The sequence below is a fragment of the Saccopteryx leptura genome, chromosome 1, assembly GCF_036850995.1.
Source record: "Saccopteryx leptura isolate mSacLep1 chromosome 1, mSacLep1_pri_phased_curated, whole genome shotgun sequence".
Lineage (NCBI taxonomy): Eukaryota > Metazoa > Chordata > Mammalia > Chiroptera > Emballonuridae > Saccopteryx > Saccopteryx leptura.
The window spans coordinates 78,894,082-78,909,146 of NC_089503.1; the positions used below are offsets into that span (position 1 = coordinate 78,894,082).

The window sequence follows — 15,065 nt, forward strand, 5'->3', positions numbered from 1 at the left end:
ACTCTACATCCTTCCTCTGAAATTATATAAATATATTTTCTCTTTATGCCATCTAAAATTGAGATTTTGGAATAAATACAAGACTGAATTACAAAGGGAAAAGCTTCATTGTCTAATAATATATTTAAAGATGTTTTTCCTATTTTTTTTCAATTATTCTTGAACTTTATGAAACTTAAATATGATATTCTCTATTTAATTGACACATTTTTTTATATTTCTCAGAAACAGGCACAAATTTACCAAACTCAACTAAGTGGTAAAAAACAGTGCATAGAAGAAGACAGCAGCTCTGAAATTCCTCAGCTGATGTGTGAACCGGAGCCTAGTTGTGAAACAAGTGACAGAGATGAGTTTATTATTGAGAAATTAAAATCAGCTGTGAGTGAAATGGCATTAAGCCGGAATAAGTTACAAGATGAAAATCAGAAGCTCTTACAGGAACTGAAAATGTACCAAAGACAGTGTCAGGTAAATATGTTTCAACTAACATTGCCCATGATTTGTGTGATAGCTCAGCAGGTATATGGATTAGAAAGCTAATTTTATATTACATGTGTAAATTCAGTTCATATTTCCTTTTAGTGATTCTCCCTTGATGGGCAAATTCATTAATCCCAGAGCTATTTTGCCCCACTAGAGTGCACTTTAGTTCTGCAGTGGCATCATGACAACATACTGCAAGTGCCGTATAAGAGAGGTCACTTACAGAACTTTGGACCAAAAACCATGAAACCATAAGCCTTCAACCCCACATCCCCTCTGTCCTCACTAGTCATTCTCTGACTCTGCGCCTCTTTGACTTGCAGGAATCCTGGATTGAAGATCCAGGAAATTATTAAGAGATCAACATTTTAATAAACTCAGAGAGAAGCATGGGGGTCACTCCTGTGATTTTTCACTGTTAATCTTACCATAATCATTCATCAAACAGTAGCCTGGAGTTAGTTTGTTTTTTGCTACTTTCCACATTGGGAGATGTGATAGATGGTTTTTCCAAGCATTAATTTAAAATGTCTTTCTATTTTGCAGCCACTTAGATTATACAGCATTCATCAAAATTGGTCATTATCAATTTCTTTACTAAATATATGTTTCTTATTCATGGATATCCCAGTCACTAGAGACATTCTCTGATTTTATCTTCCATTCTAGGTCTTATCTCCCACATCCAAACATTCAGCCTCTTTTCTTCATTGGCCCATTTCTTTGTCCCACTCTATTCTCTCCCCGAACTTCTTCAGGTCACTATCTGAGCAGACTTTCACTCATTTCTCTAAGATGTTCCACCTCTGGATCTTCTTCCACTTGAACTCCGAGGGCCATTGGTTAGTCTAGGGTCAACTCCTCATTGCCCCATCCTGCTACGTAATATATGGGATTATATATGGATCAGTCCTTTAACTTCCTTCTCTGTAGCAGCTGCTCTACTGTATTCCTCTTTCCCCTAGTTTGCAAGGGCACAGAACACAACGCTCCCAGCTTCTCCTATTCCATGGCATTTCAAAGAGAAGTATATCTCCCCCTTCCCAAAGTCCAGCTTTGTTTGGGAGAGGTTTCTTATTCTAATACAAATTAGAATACAGATATAAACAAACAAACAAACAAAGGTAAACCACAAATACTAAACACTGAGAAAGCCATACATTTTCTAGGCATAGAAAAGGTATTGGTGTTGCCTCTGGCTTCCCTGTAATATCAATGAGATTAGCCTTTACTCTTGCCCTGGAGGTTGTCTGGGGGTTTTTAGTGTTTAGCTCCCCAGTCAGCCTACCCACTCCTGTTGAAGCTGGGTTTTCACAACTTCTGGTGTTCTGATGGACTCTCTCCCTCTCAGACGCTGCTTCTCATTCATCTCCCTGGGTTGGGACAACTGGTCATGTCTCTGGCACATGATTTTTTTTCATGCGTTTCTTTCATTTTTTTTTTTTAGATTTTTTTTTTTTTTGGTTTTTATTTATTTTAGAGATAGAGAGAGAGAAGGAGGGAGGAGCAGGAAGCATCAACTCCCATATATGCCTTGACCAGGCGAGTCCAGGGTTTTGAACCGGGGACCTCAGCATTCCAGGTTGACGCTTTACCCACTGCGCCATCGCTGGTCAGGCCTCTGGCCCTGATTTAAAGACAACTTAAATTTACATTACACAGCTGTCATTGTGTTGCTGGAGTCTGCTCCAGGATCACAAAAAATAAATACAGAGATTATTTTCCTGGGTGCTTCCTGAATATTCTCTCCAGGTCAGGTTATCCCACACAAACTAAGAAGTTCTCAAGTTCTCTTTGTGTCTTCTTGAAGTCGTTTGGTCTCTGATCCCTAGAAATATTTTGTTTGCCTGAAACATATTTCATAAGTCTGGTTCTACCCTTCAGTGAGGGTCAGCTTCTTCACTAACTCAGTTTCTCTTAACCCCAAAAGAATTCTGTTTGGGCCTATTACAGCATCCGAGAATATCCATAGGCTAAGGTTCAGTTTGGGGCTTTGACTCACTTGTAGACTAGAAATTGCTGCTGTTACCCCTTATTCTAGAAAGAGCCTCTGTTTCCCTTTCTGGGAAGCATGACTGACTCTCTCTTCATAATGCTTTCCATGAACAACTCCATCTTGCTACATCTCGGGACTCGATCACTTATATTTCTCAGGGAAGTAAGGTGGAGAATCTTGTTAAAAGAAAGAATGTTACAAATAGAGGAAGAGTGTACATTGAGAAACATTAATGTTAAATTCCCATTCCTATTATAATCTTCACTCTCTCTCCACATAAATGTCTTAAACCTGTGCTCCTCACAGTTATCACACTGACACACTCCTACTGTCAAGAAGAGAGAGAGCGCAACCACAAAGTCTGAACATCTATCAGGAATTTAGAGAGCTCAAGCCTCCGGATGGCCAAGGCCACCCTATCTTTTAGCAATATCATTTAATTGACTTACCCTCCTGACTCAAGATCAATAGGATGTGATTCACACTTCCACCCAAGATTTATAGAAACTTCCAGGGACTTACACATTCTCTTAAGGGTCTATGGGTTGTCTGGGCTAAGGAAAAGTCCATGTTACACACTTTGACTTTTTCTTATGTATACATATATTAATGTAATTAATAACTTAATAAATGTCCTTGAATATATGTAAACAAAAGAAGTCAATATAATTGTGAAATATATTTTTATTGATATTTATACTAAAGATTATAAAATAACAGTATTAATTTTCTAATTGTGATAATTTTCCTTTAAGTCACTGGTTCTCTACTGAGGTGATTTTGCTCCCCAAGTGACACTTGGCAATACCTGGGTACACTTTTAATTGGCACCACAAGGATAAGGGGTATTAATGGCATCTAGTGGGTAGATGCCACAGATGTTGCTAAATATCCTACAATACACAAACTAAGAATTACCCAGAGCAAAATGGAAATAATGCAAGGTTGAGAAACTTTGCTTTAAATTTTGAGATGTTCTTTTCCTCAAATCCTTCACCAGTAGTTTTCCAAACCTACTTTGTTATGTTTTCCATAGTTATTGATACATTTTAACTTGACTGTTAGTTCTTGATTTATTGTCCACCAATTCCTGTGAGAAATTTTACAGTTATTTTAACAAATATATGTACATTTAAAAATAATTTAGTTATCCCTGGATCTAGGAGCATTATTAAATTCAAACTAAAATTTTTATTTTACATTTTACAGAAGAATTGCATGTGTTAAAAAATAAACCAAATTATTCTGGAGTATGTTACACACAGATACAGACACACACACATACAAGGTTTAATTCTAATGAAAAGATTTTTGAGAAGTAATTTGGTTCAAAAAGTTTGAGATAAGAGCTCTGCTCCCAGGAAACCACTATTTTTGACACATGTAGGAAAAATACTGAAAATAATGCTTTCTTTGAACATTTCTTTATTTTATTTCCAAATTTTACTTATGCTTCATTCTTTTGCTTTAGAATAAATATTAAGTGATAATGTATTAATTATTTACCATCTGGTAGCTAATTTGAAGCTTTAAAATCACCGCTTCTCTCAAACCATTAGGCAAATTTCTAACTAAACAGATGAGCCTTAAGCTTGTTTTACTAAATTTGTATTGTACAAAATGGGAATAATTAGAGGTAAATAATCATTGTAGCCAGTGCATGTAGTTAAATGAAGTTTCTCTTTTCTCTTTGCAAAACTGTCCTATGCCAGTGTTCCACATCTTACACGTGAATTTAAAAAGAACCACATCAATTTGAATTACTGTCACTTACTGTATATAAAATTCTCTTTAGTTTACAACACATTTTAATGCCATGTGCATCTAAATTTTTTTATAAATCACATCTTCTCCCCTGTCCTTCTACAACTTTGAAATGTGTCAGTATACATATAAATTTCATTGTGTATATTTAACAAAAATTTTTTTAGTTTTTTAATAATTTTATTTATTGATTATTTAGAGAGAGAGAGTGAGAAAGAAAGGGTGGGGAGGGGTGAGAAGCATCAACTTGTAGTAGATGCTTCTCACATGTGCCTTGACTGGGCAAGTCCAGGATTTCAAACCAGTGAGCTCAGCCTTCCAGGTTGACACTCAATCCACTGCACCAGCACAGGTCAGGTTCATTGCATATATTTAATTACCGTACTGTGCCACAGTCACACTTGTAAAATATGCACAATTTCTCATTGGAGATTAATGAAAAATAAATTGTTCTGAGTTTTTCCAAATATCTATGCCCAAAAAACCTTAACCTTTTTTTTGTTTGCTTGTCAATGTGCCACTGAGTACTAGAACGACACTGTCCAGTAATGCAAACTGCATATGCAAACTGCATATATAGTTTAAAATTTTCTAGATAGCCACATTAAAAGAATTGATAAGCATTGAGTGAAATTAATATATAATAGCAATATATGTTATTCAACACAACATGTATCTAAAGCATTATCATTTTAACATGTAATAAATATAAAAATTATTGAGATATTTTATATTTCTCTTTGTGCTAAGTCTTCAAAATCTGGTGCGTATTTTTTACTTACAACATATCTCAATTTAGATGCTAAGTATTTATCAGAAATACCTCATCTGTACTCAGAGTTCATAAAATTCAAGGCTTTAAAAGTAAATTTATATATGCAAGTTGCTCCAAACAAACTTGGAAGTGTCTCAATAGCTGATGGTATTTGACCAAAGAATTATTTTCCTGAATATCTGCGTCCACATTAAAAATAATTGATTTAACTTTTATGCGGAAGCACGCCAATTTCAAAACTATATCTCAGTTAAATTCACTAATTCTTAGGTCAACTCAGTATTATTAACATTGAATTCAAAAGACTATTGCATAAGTCAAAACACAACTCTCACTTTATCAATATCAACAGAGCCTCTTTTATAGTCAGTTTACATACTGCTGTCAATTATGATAAAAATTTTTGCATATTTATTATATTAGGAAAATATATCAAATAATCACTATTAATTTGTATTATATACTTTTAATTTTAACATAAATTCTAATACTTGTATAGCTATATCACAAATAAGATTTTTTTCTTAATTTTAATTCCAAGTGTCACTCTTATAGTTACTTTTTCATTAACAGTGAACAAATAGACCCCATTATTATTACATTTTACAACGCTTCAGTTAACTGTACCCACAGCTCTAACTACAGCCTGGAGTTAGAGCCCTCTCATGCCCACTTCCCCAAGGGAAGGCAGGCCCCTCTTCCACATGCTGCTGCACGGTGGCTTGACCCCTGGCAGCAGGTTTGCAAAGCAGGGAGCTCAGATAGTGCCTTCTTCAGTTGGGCAAAGCAATGAATGACTTTCACATCAAATTTATTTGTGTTTCTACTTACTAAATTATTGTTCACATTTCATTTTGAAATTCTAACTTTATCTTTAAAATCCCACTATTTGAAGTAGGCACTTTATCCAAACAAATCTTTATCTGAACAAGTCTAATAAACCACCTATTTGAATATACTCTTATACTTACTTCAAAGCCAGCCAGGAACTTCTGGGGCTAAAATATTGTGAGTAGGTATTTCACTGAACCCAGGTCTCCAGGTCTCCTGGAAAATAATGTGTAGGGTTTTGGTCGAAAAGTTTATCTGGGAATGCATATGTTCTATATTGTCACCATTATATTTCTAGGCTTTGTGAATTTTTGGATAAGAATTAATGAATAAAAAAGCATATATCCATCTATATAAGCTTGTACATGTATTTTTAAAGCAGTGTTATTCATAATACTGAAAAGAATAAACTCCCAAGTGTCTATAAACTAATGAATAAATAAATAAAATGTGGAATAATACATGCAATTCAATATTATTTATCAATAAAAATGAATGAAGTACTAATGCACACTACAACATGAATAAACCTTGAAAATATTATGTTAAGTGAAAAAAGCCAGTCACAAAAGGCTGCACAGTGTATAATTTAATTTGTATGAAATGTCCAGAACAGGCAATTCCATAGCAATAGATCATACCTTAGTGATTGTCAGAGGCTGGGGGGGAGGGAAAATGAGAAGTGACTGCTAATGGGTATTAGGTTTAATTTTAGAGTGATAAAAATGTACTAGAATTAATTAGTAGTAATGCTTGCACAGATTTGTGGATATACTAAAATCCACTGAATTTTATACTCAATGAATTTTATATTGAATAGTATGTGAATTGTATTTGTATAAATCTGTTATTGAACATATATTTTAAATTATTGAACAAATGACTTTTAAAAATACTTGTAGCCTGACTAGCCGGTGGCGCAGTGGATACAGCATCAGACTGGGATGCAGAGGACCCAGGTTTGAAACCCCAAAGTCGCCGGCTTGAGCACGGGCTCACCAGCTTAAGCATGGGGTCACTGGCTTGAGCATGGGATCATAGACATGATTCCATGATTGCTGGCTTGAAACCCAAGGTTGCTGGCTTGAACCCAAGGTTGCTGGCTTGAGCAAGGGGTCACTCACTCTGCTGTAGTGTCCCAGTCAAGGCACGTATGAGAAAGCAATCACTGAAAACTAAAGAACCACAATGAAAAATTGATGCTTCTCATCTCTCTCCCTTCCTGCCTGTCTATCCCTATCTGTCCCTCTCTCTGTTTCTCTCTGTGTCTCTGTCACACACAAACAAAAATACCTGTAGTATTTTCTGCAGCCTTTATCAGCAGAGGAACCTCCTGTCTTCAGAACACCCCACTCTGTCTTTGCTATTAAGTTGTAGGTGTGGTTCACTTACTTTGCATAAAACAAATTATCTTTATGTCTTGAATATTCTAGCTGGACTGGTAAGCAAAAGATCTGGATTTCTATTTCAAAGTCTGCCACTTATGAGCTGTATAAAGTTTGGATTAAATCTGGCCCTCACTTCATCTATAAAAATGGCAATGGATTTGATGAGCAGGGTCAGGCACACTTAATAAGTATTAGTATCCCTGTATAATTCAGTGGAAGATATCTGTTGATGTGGGAGGACTCTGCCATTTCTCTCTCCCAGAGACTAGCCAACTACTGCTAGAGAAAAATCATTCAACAGGTCATGGTCACAACCTCGAACAAGAGCTCGACACTGCCAGAAATCCTACTGTGTTGCTCCAATCAGTTAACTCCAATTCCCAACGCAGGCCATGTCAAACCTTCTTCATTCTCAAAAATCACTCCCAAACCCAAACCTCCACCTCTCCTTCCACCATCAGCATCCGATGTTGGCTTTGTCTTCACAAGGAAGATTGAAGCCACTGGCAGCCATTGTCTTATCGCCCCATATCCAAATGCCTGAACTTGTCTAGATTCTGTCTTCCTCCCTTCCTCTCCTTTCCTACTGCAAAAGGGAGGGATTCTCTATTGCTTCCACTTGTGCTTTCACAACACTCCCACTTGTGCTTTGGGACCCACCACCCACCTTCTCAGGAGGCACCATTACTAGTACCCCCACCTCTTGACAGCTTTTAAACTAGCCAGAGTCTCTCTTACTAACAAAAGAAAACACTCTGTTTCTACTTACCAGCTAAAGTAGGGCTGCTACTGGGCAATAGTGGAACTATGATTTATAATTTACCTTGCTGACCAGCTTTAAAATTAGATTTTTCTTGGCTATGTCAAGTTTAAATAGGAAGTTATTTCATTAATCCAAATGCTAAGCATTGATATTTTATTCATACTTTGTTCCCCTCTTTCAAAGTTACACACAGCATGGCCATATTTGATTTTCTTTGTCATTATCACTAGACTGTCAGCTCACTGAGGACAGATTTTTTTGTCTGTGTCACGTGTTAAGTACATAACAAGAGCTCAGTAAGTATCTGTTGACCGAATAAATGAAGGAATAAAATTCTGTGAGACATAGCCAGCAAAGGACTATCAGTTCATTTGAAATTAGGCTGGTTCAGAGGTGTTAAACATTTTTAAGTGTGTTGTTATACATCCTGATATCCAAATATAAGCACTGAAAATTTTTGATGTTTTTATTTAGGCCATGGAAGCAGGACTTTCAGAGGTGAAAAGTGAGTTACAGTCACGTGACGATCTCTTGAGAATTATAGAAATGGAACGATTGCAGTTGCACAGAGAATTATTAAAAATCAGAGAGAGCCAAAATGCTCAAGAAAATAAGAAAAGGTATATTCTTTATATGCAGCAGCTGGAGAGAAACTGCTCAAAACATGATGTTTGACTTTTAAGAGTTTTATATTTGAAAATAAAATTAAAAGTTTTGTTTTATATTAACATGCTGTTAATTATTAGATAATATTGGATATTATAAATAGTTAATGATTATATTATCTTCTAAATTAATATATTTATTTACCTAGAAAATTGTTTTATGTTCTGATTTATGGATACTTATTTGTTATAAATTTTTCTTAGAAATTTTCTTAGAAATTGTACTCCTCAGGATATTGTTGAAACAATGACATAGAGCTGGTATTTAATAATATATAAATATAAATATGATTTATTCCGTATTCTTGAAATGCTTTTATTTTGATTGCCTGTAAACCTATTATCTTTTCATCTATAAATCTTGTATTTATTTTGGTCTCCACACTGACCATCTTGTCAGTTTCATTAAGGATTTTATTAGAATATAATTTTTCCTCTTTTAAAATCAGACAGATACTGCATATCCCATGGCCACAAAGGAAATGGACTGCTAAGGATTATTAAATGTTTGTGCTTGTGAATAGATGGTGTGACTGTTCCAACCATTCACTGATGCTCTGATTCTCATTAGAACTTGAGTCCTTCTCAAATTTGAAGGTCAATGCTAAACCAATGATAGGATTTTAAAAATTGAATAGCCAAATGGTGAGGGATATTTTCTTAAAAGATGATTACATTGTTTTAAAGATAATAATTATTTCTTCAAAGTTGTGGTACTTCTAACATGTCCTTGATGTCTGCCCTTTGTAACAAATGGCAAATTACATTCTTTCTTCTTTCTTTTTTTTTTTGCAAATTACATTCTTAAAAATGACCAAATCTCGCCTGACCAGGTGGTGGCACAGTGGATAGAGCATCGGACTGGGATGCAGAGGACCCAGGTTCAAGACCCTGAGGTTGCTAGCTTGCGCACAGGCTCATCTGGTTTGAGCAAAGCTCACCAGCTTGAACCCAAGGTCACTGGCTTGAGTAAGGGGTTACTTGGTCTGCTGAAGGCCCATGGTCAAGACACATATGAGCAAGCAATCAATGAACAGCTAAGGTGTCACAACGAAAAACTGATGATTGATGCTTCTCATCTCTCTCCATTCCTGTCTATCTGTCCCTATCTATCCCTCTCTCTAACTCTCTCTGTGTCTCAAAAAATAAAGACCAAATCTCAATTATGAAAGAATTTTTTGAAAAAAAAATTCTGTGTATCTTACCAAGGATGGTAGAATGCCTATTAGACAGTCAGCATGATCGAGTGTTCTGTATAGTACAAACTATGTATCATCACCAAGCATTAATAAATCTATTAGAAATATATATTATGTGCAAGGCACTGTTCCAGTGTAGTGAGTTGATGAGAAATGTCTTCACCCAAAGAATGCATATGCCTAAAATCATAAATTTCCAGGTGAGCAAACCATTCAACCATGTCTCATGGTTTTATGAAGAGTGTTGTAGGTACTTTCTAGGGAGCTATCTTACAAGGCCAATGCTGAATTACAAACTTTGCCAACTTTCCTTCAAAACATGATTTAATCTAAAGTCTTGGCAGTTATTCACAGATTTGGCCAACATGATTCTTTCATTATGCCTACTTGCAATTCTTTATTTAAGTTGGTATTTATTTTGGTCTCCAAACAATATCTTTCTCACTTGGAGGGTATTACTCAGTTCTAGTAGTCTGAGATTTTATGAACAGATATTTAACTTTTTACAGCTTCCATTTTTATTTTAAACTTTGGGCACAGTCTTCTCAGCCTTCATCTTTCCCGTTGAAAGTTTCTAATCCTACTTTGTTCTTATAAGAATGTGATTTTGCCCTTTCTATTATTTTGGTTTCTTTTATTTGGACTCTATTTTGTCTTCATAGATGTATTAAGGTGAAGCAGCCTGGACTACTGAGTGTAGACTTACAATAGTTTTATTGCAGTACCATTATAATGATTTTATTCATTATCAGACTTTTCTCAATAAAAGCTAAGATTTTGTTAGCTTTTTCTTTTTTAGTTGTAGAAGCCCTTGGCTGATACATTTTTTAAGAGTTATTAAAAATAATTCCAACACTCCTTTCCTACATGACAAATGATAGTCCCTTTATATATTTATATTACCATTTGATATTAGCATTACTATTGTTCTTTTCTACGAACCTATCCATATTGAAGTTTTATATCTGTTCTATTCACTCACTTAAACTTATAAGATTATCATGAGTTTTTACCATTCAGTTTAGCATTATACTCCCTGAAACTGCTTCAGAATAATTGGAAAAAAAGGAAATTTATTTATTTATTTATTTTTTGCATTTTTCTGAAGCTAGAAACGGGGAGAGACAGTCAGACAGACTCCCGCATGCGTCCGACCGGGATCCACCCAGCACGCCCACCAGGGGACGACACTCTGCCCACCAGGGGGCGATGCTCTGCCCCTCTGGGGCATCGCTCTGTTGCGACCAGAGCCACTCTAGTGCCCGGGACAGAGGCCAAGGAGCCATCCCCAGTGCCCGGGCCATCTTTGCTCCAATGGAGCCTCGGCTGCGGGAGGGGAAGAGAGAGACAGAGAGGAAGGAGAGGGGGAGGGGTGGAGAAGCAGATGGGCGCTTCTCCTGTGTGCCCTGGCCGGGAATGGAACCCGGGACTTCTGCACACCAGGCCGACGCTCTACCACTGAGCCAACCGGCCAGGGCCAAGGAAATTTCATTTTTACCTCTTCCAAATCATAGCAAATAAGAAAATTTTAAGATCGATCTTGAAATAATGTTTTAGGAGAATACTAGGTTAAATACAATATATTGTTGAGTGAAAAACACACAAGAAGACTGAAAAACAATGTGTACAGTACATTCTAATTATATGGGAAATGTTTATATATTTATACAGGTGCATAGGAAAAAGAAGACAGTATACACATAAATACTGACAATGTTTTTCCTGGAGGACATTATAGTAGTGTATATTATATTTTTTTTGACATATAACATATATATTTGATAGTGAAATAAAAAAACAACAATCCAGTCTAAACACATGTACCTCAATGATATCGCTATTAATTTATATCTTTTAAAAAGCCCTTTATTTTTAACCTCTTCATTAGTTATTTTCTATTATTACTCAGATTTTGTTTTGTTTGTTTATGTGATTAGGGTTTTTGATTTGTGGAACCTTTTAAAAAGTTCTCTGGAAATCTAAAATTGTACTCACTTATAAGTGGGTACATTTCTCAAAGCTCTGAACTCTACCAGATTAGTGAGAAAGCATACTGCTTTCCTTGCCTAGTTATTTTTATTCTTCCTGCCTTAATGACTTTCATTTTAGCAACTTCCGTGATGTAAACATACCTACTTACACTTCCCCAAGCATCCTGTGGAAACTGTACTTTTCATACTACGATAGTTCTCTGCTTTTCCTCTCTAGTATCCATATGGGGTTGCAATTCCATTTTATAAATTGAACGAAGAATAGATGTAGTTGAGCTTTTTCTGGGTAGACTGTCAGATTCAATCATTTTGGAACACTTTTACGGCGTCGTTTCTCCCCTCAGGCTTCTCCTCACGTAGTTTCTTTCCATGATGGGGAAGCAACTCTGGTGTATTTCCTTTTTTAAATGGGTTCCCAAGCTATTTTTTTTATAATTATAGAAGACAATCTTTTCTTCTTATTGAAAAATCTTATCTATATATGCAAACCCAGTATTCTGCCAATTTTTAATGTATAATTGAAATTTCATATTAATTGCTACCGTTTTTTCCCACTAAATCGATTTGCACTCAGTTAAATATATAAACACTTATGGGATCTGAATGTTTCCAACAAATAGTCTATCTCTGCAACCTACAATGTCTAAATTAATAATATAATCCTAACAATTCATCAAGTTATTCTTAATTTTTACTCATTTGAATTTGTAGGCTTGAACCATCTTATTCACCTATTAAAGAATTAGAAAGGCAAAGCACAGAGCTGTTTTCAGTGACCCCAGATCAACCAAATCATGACAAAGAATATAACAAGGTATGGAAAACAATGAGCTCCATTCTTCCAGGTATATCTGAAGTCTTCAAATAGAAAGGGGGAAGGGGATTTTCCTTCTCACTCCCTTCACTCTCCTTCTATATTTTCTCCAAGCTGCTAAAACTGACCTTCTTCAGTGTACTGCTATAAAAACCACAAACTTTGGACATCACTCTGCCACAGGGAGTCTATCTGTGAATGTGGAGGGCCTGTGGCTTCATGAGAAGTAGCTTATAGCAAGATGTATGAGACCACAGACTTGGGCTCTGGACCACGTGTTAGGTACAAGAGCTTGGGGAAGTTGTGTATGCAAGTTGCTCAGGGTCCCCATTTTTAGGATGGATATGAGATAAGTAGTACCTACCTCATAAGATCATGATGAAGATTAAATGAGTAATAATAGCTGCTACTTAAATAGCACTTCCCATGTGCCAGGAGCTGTTCTAAAGGCTTAACAAAACCTAATTCATTTATTGTTTACAACCATCTTATAAGGTAGGTATTAATATTATCCTCTATTAGTATTTGAGAAAACTAAGGCACAGAGAAATTAGGTAATTTCCCCCAATATTATATAGCTAATAGTGGCGGAGGCCAGATTTGAATCCAGGCAGTCTGGCTCCAGAGTTCATACTCTTTCCTTAAGTTAAAAATTCATAGAGTAATGCATGTGAAGTGCTTAGGAAAGGCCTGATAACTCAGAGGGAGCACCTGGTAAACATTGGCTGCTGCTGTTATGGGCTGCACCCACATTTTGTCACTGAGCACCTAACATGTGCCAAGTGCTCTTCCAGGAGCTAGAAATGCAGGGATGGATAAGACCTGGTCATATGGTCCTCAGCTCCTAGGAAAAGCACATTCTCTCCCCTCTTCCCAAAAATCCAGTGGTGGCTTTCTTTCCATGAGTTTAGGAAGGCTACCACCCACTTCTCTGGTTCTTTACATTTGAAAATCACACATTATTCAATGCTATATAATCTAAACAGCTGTTAAAATCAGGAAAGACCTGGGTTTGGCTTTGACTTATCATCTAGTGTCCAGCACAGTGCCTGACACACAATAAGTGAAAATAAATGTTTAGAGAATATTAAGGCAAAGGTCTCTCATAATTTTATGGGGTCGTAACTTCAATTATTATCTGGATAAGTTCACCAAACATTTCTTGAGCATCCAGTAGGACTATTTGCTATTCTGCTTATTTCTGTAGGAAATAACGGTGATATGGAAGATAAATCCTGTCTCCCAAAGAGTTGACTGTCAGGCAACGATTAAGCATGTAGAAAAGGTGTTGTGAATCAATCACCATTTTCCTTATATTTCTCACATACTCTTGTAAACTCGATTTTACTGATTTTTTAAAATACAATTTTAAAACTGTTTTTTACTGGTGCCCCTAGTGAATGCATTATGATAAAATGTTGATTAAAGCCACTGAAAGTATAGCTACACTGTTCTTAACCTAATGGATTTAGAAAGTAATAAAACTTTAAGTTATATAAGGAATATATTGATTTTGCACAATTTTGATATGGAAGGAGAGAATACAAGGCACAAATCTCTTTATAGGCTCTTGGAGGCCTGTAGATAATGCCTTGCTGTGCGAGAAAGGTAACAGATGAATTGTGTATAAATAGCTACAGCTTCCAGGAAGTGTTTGCAAGAGAACATTTTCATTCTCTTGTAATAAAACCAGCAAGAGCCGTGTATTGTGTATCTTCTTTTTTCAACATTGAACTATTTTTAGTCATTTATTTGTGATAAAACTGATATTTTCAATAAAGCCAAAAGTCATTTATAGCTAGGCAAATTAATCTCATTTAGAAGGAAGTTTTGCAGTATAGCATGTTGTTTTAATAACTGAATGTTGTGAAAATAACAAAATAGTTTACCCCATTTTCACAATAGCATATTCTTTTTTTTTTACATTTTAAAAGTTCCATTTTAAGAAAATTAGTATAAACTACACCTCAGAGATGAAACAGCAAAATTCAGATTGGGACCAAGTACAGAACGACTTAGTTGTTTCATCAAATTAGACGGAGGGGGAAAATACCCTTATTCTTTTAGAGATATGTCCTGAAATGTTTACAGATGAAATTTTTTTTAAAAAGTATATTTTACAAGTAATTGCCCTGGGGGCCCTGCCAGGTAGCTCAGTGCATAAAGTGTCCACTAGGTGCACTGAGGTCGACCCCAGTCAGGTCGTGTACTAGAAGCAATCACTAGGTACACAACTAAATGGAATGAGTTGATGCTTTCTCTCTCTTTCTCCGATCCCCTCTCTCCCTCCCCTCAACTGCCATCAATGGAGGAAAAAAGGTAAGTGCCTTGGGGTCAATACATATCCATCTCTTTGTAGATGGTCTCCATATGATTCTCCTCCACCTTCCTTC

General features: G+C 36.0%; 1 protein-coding gene across 3 annotated transcripts in view; it reads left to right on the forward strand.

Annotated features, from left to right (window-relative positions):
* DEUP1 (deuterosome assembly protein 1) overlaps positions 1–15,065 on the forward strand; it is a 99,973-nt gene that overhangs the window by 45,879 nt on the left and 39,029 nt on the right. For all 3 annotated transcript variants that reach the window (XM_066360723.1, XM_066360721.1, XM_066360722.1), the window contains 3 exons: positions 226–471; positions 8,478–8,623; positions 12,570–12,672. In XM_066360723.1, the coding sequence (XP_066216820.1) occupies positions 226–471; positions 8,478–8,623; positions 12,570–12,672 (495 nt within the window). The remainder of the gene's footprint in view (positions 1–225; positions 472–8,477; positions 8,624–12,569; positions 12,673–15,065) is intronic.